The 11,477-nt window shown below is 34.1% G+C and overlaps 1 protein-coding gene across 1 annotated transcript; it reads left to right on the top strand.

Moving 5' to 3' along the window:
- Window positions 1-7,731: 7,731 nt before the first annotated feature.
- Window positions 7,732-9,259, top strand: LOC111879492 (protein GAST1). Its single transcript, XM_023875962.3, has 4 exons — window positions 7,732-8,040; window positions 8,616-8,678; window positions 8,767-8,800; window positions 8,963-9,259. Exons 1-4 carry the CDS (start codon window positions 7,969-7,971, stop codon window positions 9,142-9,144), a joined length of 351 nt encoding a protein of 116 aa, XP_023731730.1. The 5' UTR covers window positions 7,732-7,968; the 3' UTR covers window positions 9,145-9,259.
- The last annotated feature ends 2,218 nt before the right edge of the window (window positions 9,260-11,477 follow it).

The following is an 11,477-nucleotide window of genomic DNA, read 5'->3' as shown; positions in this document are numbered from 1 at the left end:
GGATCAAACCACCTAAAGACTTCACTAAGCCTTCTATAAACCTTCTTTATCAGCATCTCTCTATGTTTTACTCTTATACTTGAGTACATTGCACATTTAAAAATAACATGTAAGTCGAAAAAACTTGTGAGCTACATGGGTTTTAACCCATCAAAACAATCCAATTTTGCTTTCAATATAACAATTAAAACATATTTGCAACATTTTAACATTTAACCTGATATAATAATCAAAGATGGGAATCCCACATCCCTAAAACATAACCTTACAGATAAAACTATACATACTGGAATTTCATATCCCAAGACAGAATCCTACAGATAGAACTGCACTCTAAGACATAATCTTGCAGATAAGAAAGCCATTATAGATATAACTCTACAGATAGAACCGCATTCACTGATATAACCTTGCAAATAAAATTGCACTCATGAGACTTAATATCCTAGAACATAAAATTGGACATATGGCAATCAACAATCCTAATTACTACATAATCAAATATTTATTATCTTCGAAAGTACAAATTATCCTGAAGCTAATGACTAATGAGGACTAATTACCTCTTGTCACTTTGTCCTGCTACAAGGACCTATGAATTGGATTTCTCTATATGAAACTACAATCATAACCTATTAGTAGGTAATTTGTGAATGTAACTTGTCACTAGGTAATTCATGGTCGTAAATTGTCACTAATTAACTTGTGATTGTGACTTGTCACTAAGTTCTATAACATGAATACATTCACTGACAACTACTACGTACGAGAAGTAAAATCTCGATAATTGTCATGTATATCAAACTGTGATTTCCAATATTCATTTTGGAGTATATCACACCACTAGCATATAATGCATTCTAATATTATTCGCTTATAGCCAATATGCTCATTTATAATTATTCACATAATAACATCAATTGTCCCAACAGTTGGTATCAACCATATGACATGCTAAAACTTTCATAATAGAACTAGTAGCAATGCCCTGTAACAATAACCTTAATGTACACTATAGTTTTCATATTAAAACTATTGGCCATATCAACTAAATCTCAAACTTGAGAGCATAATCATTTAAGTGATAAAACACTTAATATAAAACATTTATATATAGAAAACTCATTTGCTGTGAACTCATAAACACCCACATGCACTTACTTGTCCAATCAGTGTAAACTAACTTCTCCTTTGGCATCTTGTCTATGTTGTATGACATCTCAACCACATGTCTAAATCTGTTTGGACAATATACCAAGTTCCTTAGGACTTGTCCCAAATTATTAGGAGTTAATCTTAGTAACCATTTGTCACCATGCTAATTAAACTCCATATCACAACTGCTAAACGACCTAACCCCATAAGTCGTGTGACATCCCCAATTTCACAGCCAGAAAAGACCGATTTGTTTATGCTTTGTTTTATAAAATCAGAGTAATCTTTTGATTAAAAGAGTTGCGAAATTTGTTCCCAAAATAAAATATGATAAGAATTTATCAAAAGCATTCATTAAAGAAAATGTATTTTCCTTAAATAATAAAACCTCGGGATGTCATGTTCTGATACAGACCAAAAGCATAAACAGTGTAAAATAGATCTTACAATAGTTATTTATGACTACTGATCTATAATCCAAAATCTCTCGTCAAGTCCACCAACTTATACTCTTGTGCCATCACCTGTAATGCAAAGAAAACTGAGTAGGTCAGGCTTAGGAGCCTGGTGAGCGTATAGGGTTTTCAACCCACAATAATATAATCATTATATTTAATTACCAAACAATCAACCCGATTACCCATCCCCATTATCTTCGTTTAATATTCCCAAAAGATATTATCCTAAGGGTCATCTCCTATATCATGTTTACCTCTCATATCCTTACATCTTATTTCCTTATATGTTTGTTCCTAAGAACTTTTCCTAAGGATCATCGCATGCATCATATAGACAATACTGATTCAGGGGTCACTTCCTCAATATGTGACTAGTAAGGGTTAGGGTATCATCGCATGATTACACAGCCACAACATCGCCTGGACTCGTAAATCATAATAAGCGTTAGACTATAATCGCATGAATACGTAGCCACAAAATCGCCTGGACTCGTAATTCATAATAAGGGTTAGACTATCATCGCATGAATACGCAACCACAACATTGCATGGACTCGTAATTCGTAATAAGGGATAGACTGTCATCGCATGAATACGTAGCCACAACATCGTCTAGACTCATAATTCATCACCTATCTATCATCACCTAATTATCATCACCTATATATCCTCACCTATCTCTTATCACATTCTTTCAACACACATCAACTATTTCATTTACCCATGTTCTACCCAACATATTTGTAGATATAAATTACATATATAGTTTAAATCATTTAACACCCATATAAAATATCAATTCCAAGCCCATCTCAAATAGACAAATAATATATAACACATAGCACATATTTCATAGCTAATACTTTATATTTATGTGTTAGAAGAGAGTAACCACACACTCACACATATAAACAACATTATATGTACACATAGCATGTATTTTATAAAATACTTCATATCTATGTGTAAGATGAAAGTGACTATACACTCACTTGATTAGACGATGCTCGGACAGCACTATGACTTATAGAAGTAATATTCTTCGGTAGATCTGGAAGATCTTCACAAAAACGGGCTTCTCGCGGGTAGAGCTTCGGCTCGGGAATCTCACTTCTCGGGATCACCGGGGCTTCGGAACTTGCTTCGGGGCTCGGGAATGATATCGGGGCTTCGGGATATAATTGGCACGCAAAACGATGCAAAACATAGAGAGAAAGGAAGAAAAATGGCAAGGCAAATGGCTGATATCGATTTCTATTTATAGGTTGTTGGGTCTGGGATTACGCTGGGCATAATTTTAGAGTACAATGGGCGTAATTTCCAAGTACGCTGGGCGTACTCTTCGGATAAGCTTTGGTATGTGTGCCACGATCTTCAAAAATTCATAACTTTCGCATACGAGTTCCGTTTTCAACATTCTTTATATCCACGCGAAGGTGAGATTATGCTCTACAACTTTCATTGAGACTCCGTTAGCTAATTTTGACTTTATTTTTATTATATTATTTTTAGTAGGCCGGAACAGGAAAACTTCGTTATAAAATCATAACTTCTTCATCCGACGTCCGTTTTCGTCTGTCTTTTTACCGTTGCACTACTAATCACGAGATCTTCGATTCTCATTTAGATTGTTTCGGCTAAAAACCGCTCGATCACTAAGGCTAAATATCACTCTAACGTAAATTCATTTTTTACGTCATTCAACGTCGTTTCGGTTCTGTCGCGAAACTTCGACATGTCATAACTTCTTCGTTATAACTCGGATTTCGGCGTTTTTTATTTGTACGTAATCCTTGTAACATATACTATAACTTAGTTAAAATTATTTATTCTAAATAACCTTTTGTTGAAAAGTCATTTTCGACCCCTATTATCTCTAAATTGACTAGCCCGGATCTACGAGCGTTACAAGAAAGTGGGTTAGATCTGATCCCACATCGGCTGGGAAGGAGAACTAAGCATTCCTTATAAGGGGTGTGGATAGCTTCCCTATCACAACGCGTTTTAAAGTCGTGAGGGCAACAGATCCCATAAGAACTCTGCAGTTAAGCGTGCTCGGGCGGGAGTAGTACCAGGATGGGTGACCCCCTGGGAAGTCCTCGTGCTGAGTGGCCCAAAGTGGACAATATTGTGATACATGCCAGAGGGGGATGTTACAAGTCGTTAGCTCAATTGCATATATCTACAGACTAGGTCCCACAACCTTGGTTATCCAAATCGAGAGTCATATAATATAATTCATGTGTCAACATTACCATTGAGTTCGTAATAGCACCATATCATGACTCTAGCAATAACATTGGGTTCTAACAACCCTACATAATTAACGCTACGAAAACACAATAACATACTACCAGGTTCAAGAGAATATTTTAGTGTGTTCAACAATCGTACCCTCACTAACTGACCTCATGATCTCTATCTCTTAGCCATAACCGCCGCTCCCCGACTTTGAACTTAATTCACATATATTGACGTTAAAACATGCTTCCGAAGGCTATGCCATTGCTTAACGTTCAATGTTCTCTCGGAAACACACACACACACACACACACATATATATATATATATATATATATATATATATATATATATATATATATATATAATCCTTTCAAAACCGCGTTGCGACAAACATGTGACTGCGTCGTAGTCACATGTTGAACTTTGTACATGTAATGTGTCCTCATGGCTCACTTCATCTCCGCATCGCGACAACCATGTGACCGCGGCACGTAGCACCGAGCTTTGACCATTTGACTTTGACTGTTGACTTTCTCAAAATAGCAACATACTTTTATCTCAACTTTGAACGACCATAACTTTCTCATACGGACTCTGTTTTTGACAAACTTTATATTCGTGGAATCGTCTCGGAGCGAACTACAACTTTATTAATACTACTCCTACATAGAGTAAAGAAATTTTCAATTTTGTTGGTCGTTACACTTGTCTTAGATAGAATTTCGACTACATTAAAATGTTGATGACACTAAAATCATCAACAATGAACACTGTAGGATCCCATACGGACAAATGGCATCAGTCTAACCCATTCACTACCGAAAAAAATTAAATAAGAATTGTGCCACGTACTTTTAACTAAAAACAGGTTCATGTTAGTCATTAGCGCCTCTTGTCAACCCAAAAACAAAGTTATATGGGATGTTATACGTATAGTTTGGATCCAAGAAATGATGCTTTCAATGTAACAATCTTTGCTAAGAGGGAATCACCGGTCATAATGACACATAAGAAAAAAGTTGGCTTATATTAATTACTATTTATAATAGGTAACCACACTTTTACGTATGAACTTTAAAAGCAACATGCCATAATTTTTTTCCGAGCAAGTTTGTGATTATAAATCAATTAAGACAAAACTTCAAAAATGGTCCTTCTGGTTTCATGAAATCTGAATTTTGGTTCCAACTTTTAAAACCTCACAAATGGTCCCTCTGGTTTCAAAACTTTTAATGTTTAGTCCTTCCGGCTCACTCCGCTACCATTTAGCCGTTAAGTAAAGGGCATTTTCATCATTTCACTACCCAGAGACCATTTATGAGGTTTTCTATTATTATTATTTTTAAAGAAAAAATAAAAATTAATATGGACCCCTCTCTCTTTCTCTCTTTCTCGTGTGTGTGACAAAGTCAACTTATTCTTCCTTGACCTGCAAATTCATTGCCATATTTCAAAACATCACCGAATCAACATAGTGAAATTTGTTCCAACAACATGTCCTCTTCGATTCAACCTATTAATCACAAACTAGAATTTTAGATCAAACACAAAGTATCAAAGTATCATGTCATCCCAAGCTAATTTGGTTTTCGATAAGGTTACATACACTCATCAAAGAGTAATTCTTATTCTGTAACCTCTTTTAATTTTTCTTCCAACACTATTATTTGATTTTTGGAAGCAACTAACGATTGATTTTGCTATAATCTCCTTTCACTTCAACAGAACTCATCATCGAATTTCCCCCAAAATTACTCAAAATGTGTGTTTGCAATTTGTAAATCAGTGTATTTCAGATCCAAGCTCAAATTCACACAAACCTTTACTGTTCCGATTTGCAGACAAAAAAAAACACCATCAGCAACAATGGCGTATGAAAGAGGCGACAAGGTAGAAATTACAAACAAAGAAGAGGGTTTCACGGGTTCATACTACATAGCAAACATCATATTTTTGCTGTCCAGAAAAGAGTACATAATCTGGTACAAAACCCTTTTGAACGATGTCGGTTTTGCTCCTTTGAGACAGATCATCACCGCCGATCCAATCCAGGCGCTTCCGCCGGAGGTTATGGCGACTGAGTTTTCGTTGTTGGATTTAGTTGATGCTTACGACAAGGATGAGTGGTGAGTGGGGATGGTTATCAGGAAGACGTGATCGAATTACTTGGTGTATTTTGGGGAGAGAGAGGGGGGGACCCCTTGCATATTAAATTTTATTTTATTTTTTATTATTTTTTTAAAAAAGTAATAGAAAGCCTCAAAAATGGTCATTGGGTAGTGAAATGACGAAAATGTTTTTTATTTAACGGTCAAATGGTAACGGAGTGAGCCAAAATGACTAAACATTAAAAGTTTTGAAACCACAGGGACCATCATGAGTTTTTTTTTTTAAATTAATAACCAAACTTCAGATTTTGTGAAACCACAAATCCATTTTTGAAGTTTTGTCATCAATTAATTAAGTGTCTGAACATATCAAAAGAATTTTGTAGAACCGATTGATGTTGTTACGTGAAAGGGGTTACATGTTACATATGTCTATTAAAAAAAGGAAATCATTTATATTTTCTCGAAAAAAGAAGAGTAAATTATACGAATGGTCCATATGGTTTAGGGTAATTTGTGCGGTTGGTCATTAACTTATTTTTTAGCTCGGAATGTCTCTACTGTTTGTTTTTGTTACGTGATTAGTCCATGTCATACCTAAAAAGATTATTTTTCCCTTGATTTTTTTGTTTATTCAAATAAACACACCCCAACCCCACCATCACCTTACCTTACTTACCTCACCGTTTTTTTTTCTATTTAAATAATAGTTTTTTTAGGTAAGATGGGGAGCAAGCGCGTAACAAAAACAAACATTATGCACCAAGCGCGTAACAAAAACAAATAATATGGACCTTCCGAATTAAAAAAAATAATAATAAGTTAGGGACCAAATACACAAATTATCTCAAACCATAAAGACCATTCGTATAATTTACTCAAAAAAGAATAATAATTTGTTTCGGGCTATATGGAATTACTTTTTATGCTATAGTTGTAAGAGATATTTAGATTTATTTTGAGGTACATGTTGAAGAAACCCCAAGTGTAAGAACACAAAACAAGATGTGTTCACGGGCATGAGATAAAGAGATAGAAGAAGTGGCATTGGTATAAATGAGTATGACAGCAATATTAGTTTTTTTGTTCGTTTTGTGAACCCATTTAAATTTTGGTGCACATGTGACGCCACCCAGTAACTCTTATCACTTTCCTCTCTAGCTTCACATGCTTCTTGAAAAATATATCTTTTCCAAAGTTTTCTTTACCAATCAATTAAAATAGTATTTTATACAACTTCTGGGTGTTCGATATCAGTTAAATGTTTTATAAAATTAGTAGCTAGCATTGCTCGAAATGATTATTCTTAATTAGGTCTTGTTTTTCCAGATTTTTTTAATAAGTTGTTATGTGTTTGTTTGCATAGGAAGTGTTTTATGAACAAATGCTTGTTTTATACAAATACACGAATATCAAAAAGTTATAACTTAATAAATAGTTTTTGCACTTGAAGTGTCAAACGGATATTTGTTTAATTTGTACTAATAAACATTTATAAAAATATAAATTTGAATAAATAATTTTTTGTGACTTTTTCTATTAAATAACTAGATAAAAAAAATGTATCATTCATTGTTTGCTTTTAGTTGATCGCATAATTAAGTCAATTAATAAGAAACATCTATCATCTTAGCCATTATTGATGATTTATTTTAAGATTTTTTCATTAAACTGTCATAACCATCACTTACTAGTTACTATATTCTCAAAACAACAAAAATAATATAAGAGGAAGCATGTTTAATTGAGTCGATTAATAAGAAACACCTTACTATATTCTCGATAATTGTGGCAAACTAACGATTTTGGAAGGCTCTTTACACCTTTTTGTTCTTATATCTTTTCAAAGGCGTTTATAAATAGAAATAAATATTTCTATTGCATATATAATTTGGTGACTCATCTTTGTTGGTATTTGTGGAAGCTAATGTCTATAAGTCTCTCCCTTAAAACACCAAAACATACATACATACACACACACCTTAATTGGGGTTCGAGGGATAATGGCATTGAAAGCAAGTGGTGTGATGATATTCATTGGAATGATGCTTCTTCTACATATCCCAAACAACCATGTAAGAAACACTACATTTCTTCTTTCTGTTGCTAAAAAGTATGTATGATAAGAATCTGTATATACTTTTTAATGTTATTAACCTGACTTAAACCCACAATCTCATCACCTATATTGACTTGGAAAAGACAACATAAATGTCATTAGCCAAAACCTCTGGATTTGTGGATTAGAATTGTGCATTAAATATAAATAAACCAATTTTGATTATATTTTATTCTGAATGATTAACAGAATAAAGAATTTAGATAAAAACGAAATTGATTAAATTGGTTTATGTATTCATACTTTTACCAATTTAAAATAAAAATGTCAAACAACCCAGTAACTTAAATGAAACATGGTTGCATGTTTCATTTATAAAACTAGTTTCTTGCATAAAATAGACAAATGTGAAACTTTTTCACATAAACAAGCATTAGACTCTTATGAAAAATGCTTTATTTGATTATTATACTACTAAGATGGTTGGGTTTAATATATATATATATATATATATATATATATATATATATATATATATATATATATATATATATATATATATATATATATATATATTGTTTTATGGTTTAGGCAAAATTGATGTTCTCACCATCTCCGGCACCTCAACCACAATCGCCAGGAAACTTTACCATGGTACATTTTATTGCCTCCAATTCCACACTTAACATCAAACTAAGTAACACTTGTTTTAACCTCTTCTTTAACTAATAATCAATTGCAGTATGGGGCCACTCCAGGCAGCCTTCAACCTCAAGGTGAGTATTAAATCTTTTTTCCAATAGATACTAAAACCCATAAGTTATTTGTTCATATTTTCCCTCGCATATTGAAATTTGAACATGTTAGGACGTGACACCATGAGTTATTATTATGTAACAACACAATGATTGTTTTGGGTATGTTTGATTGTGATGTAGAATGTGCACCAAGATGCACGAGTAGGTGCTCGAAAACCGCTTTCAAGAAGCCATGCATGTTCTTTTGCCAGAAATGTTGTGCCACATGCTTATGCGTACCTCCAGGGACCTATGGGAACAAACAATTATGTCCATGTTACAATGACTGGAAGACCAAAAGAGGAGGCCCTAAATGCCCTTGATTTATCTTTTTTTCTAATTTCTTACCATAACTCCATCATGTTCCAATATTGATGACATTATGTCATGGTAGTTACTCTTGGGCCTTTTTGGCATAAATAAAATAGTTTATTGTAATTTAAGGTTTGGTAGACCATAAAAGTAGCTTATCGTAACTTATAAAGTAGTTTATAAGGTAGTTTGAGATAACTATAATCTAGTGCATCAAAAATAATGTTGGTATATAGTTAGTTCCCTTTTATTACATTCTTCTTGGTATTAGCATATGTATAGCATTGGGATTTAGGATTACTTTGTTGTTGTCATTTTTATCTTATCTCTTTAAATATTATAAAGGTGGATGAGATCCACGTAGTGCCTCACTTCAATGCCGGAGGTTTGAAAAGGGCAGAGTCATGTTCCCTTCAAAGCCACTTCCTTCCAACCCGCCTCCCCTTTTTCCTTATTTGTGCCTAAGCCAACTTTGTAACACCGTGATTTGTCATCTCGTTATTTATTTATTTATTTTATTTTGAAACACGATTTGACAAATTTTAGCAATGGAAGTCTTAGTTTATTATTTAGAAAATATTACTAACATTATTTATTTCAAAACTGTCAAATTCAACCCATTAAAATTCAATGTATGCAAAACTGATACCACAACAAACATAAAAAAGCAAGTGTAAATGAAACATCAACGGCATGTCTCCAACTGGTATCATCAATAATATAAAACTAAGTAACTACCCCATAAGAGTCCCAACCTTACCAGACCATCAAATCAAGCTACATGTTCCAATGCATGACCCAAAAACAACAAGCTAACAAAGAAATAAATATTATCATCAACATAATGAGTCAATCTCAAGTGCAGCGTAGAGGTATGGAAACAAACATACTTCATACATATGTTTATTTGTGCAGTCAATTCATACCAAACAACAAACATGGCTTATTACAATCAATACATAGTGTAATTACCATCTTTTATAAGTGTAATTACCATCTTTTGCTACTTCACAATAATTACTTATTATCATTTATACATCGCTAGCATCGCTTATCATTGCTAATATTTTTAAAATATAAAGCATATATTAATCTGTATATTCTTTTCATCACAGTAATTATTATATTATTTACTTCGTTATGATTCACTACTAGAAAAACAGCCTTTAATGACGCGCAAACAATGACACGCAGTGATTTACGATACGCAAAAGCATGCGTCCAAAAATTAATGTCATCTCTTATAAAATTTGAAGGATAGAAGACACACATTTGTGCGTGCCCTGAAATTAGTGTTAGAAAAGAAAAAAAAAGAAATGCGGAGGACGCCTATTATAAAATGTGTGTCAAGTAAGTGTGTCGCTTTATATTTTTTTTAATGAAACACGCGTTTTGAGCGGGAAATGAAATCCCCAAAAATTAAAACCCCGCCTTTGTAAAAAAATAACCCCCCCTCCCAATCAGCAAGAAAGAAAGCCTAGGTCTTCGTCTTCCTTTCTCTCTCTCTAACCTAAAACTCATCTTCTTCGTTGTAGCCTTTCTCGCCGTTACATCCATTGGCGCCATTGCCACCACCATGCCGCTCTATCTCCCTCCGTTTCTCACCCGCCTATTGGATCCCCAAAATTAAAACCCCCGCCTCTTCCAATTAGCAAGAAAAAGCCCTAGGCCTTCGTCTTCATAGCATAATTGCTCTTGATTTTATGATCAAATGCATCGAGACTGAAAGGTGATAACGATCTGCATAAAGAATCCAAATATGTGAAATAGAGGCAAGGGACGATTCTACTTCTTTTTTCAAGAACCCTATTCAACATATGCCGACTCTCACACACGCATAGACTTATCACTATCTTTATCTCTATCTCTCTCTCTCTCAAACACACACACACACACAAAATTGAAGGGACGATTCTAGGGCTTTTTTTCAAGAACCATTCAAAATGTAAAGGAGTGCTCTCTACAATAGTTTGGCGACTTCATCTCACCTCACCTCGTCAGCGACTGTGACTCCTCGAACCCGCCGACGTTCGCCATCCTCAACTTCCATTTGTTCATGAGGGATAAACTGAAAACAGGGATGCCCTGTTACAGTTTTTCATGTCAACCATCGTATTTAGCTTTAATGGCTCAAGATGATTTTGACTTCAATCTCTGCATATATGATGGTAACCCCATCTCTTCTTCTTCCTCAAAATAGTCTGAAATCTGATCAACATGCTTCTATCTGAGCCCGCTTTTCTTTTACTCTCCCCTTTAAGGTATATCTTACTTGTCCATAGCACAAGAATCAGCAGCAAAAATTCAAATCGAGGATATGATGTTTGATGATTGTTCTGTGATG

The sequence above is a fragment of the Lactuca sativa genome, chromosome 9 (assembly GCF_002870075.4).
Source record: "Lactuca sativa cultivar Salinas chromosome 9, Lsat_Salinas_v11, whole genome shotgun sequence".
Lineage (NCBI taxonomy): Eukaryota > Viridiplantae > Streptophyta > Magnoliopsida > Asterales > Asteraceae > Lactuca > Lactuca sativa.
The sequence above is the reverse complement of the archived record's forward strand: the minus strand, read 5'-3'. Positions and strand labels throughout refer to the sequence as shown.

Excerpts from the sequence above, each read along its gene's own strand:
- LOC111879492 (XM_023875962.3), top strand. The coding sequence starts at position 7,969 with ATGGCATTGAAAGCAAGTGGTGTGATGATATTCATTGGAATGATGCTT. Across the intron at positions 8,041-8,615 it reads TACATATCCCAAACAACCAT|GCAAAATTGATGTTCTCACC; the intron begins GTAAGAAACACT and ends TTTATGGTTTAG. Across the intron at positions 8,801-8,962 it reads AGGCAGCCTTCAACCTCAAG|AATGTGCACCAAGATGCACG; the intron begins GTGAGTATTAAA and ends ATTGTGATGTAG.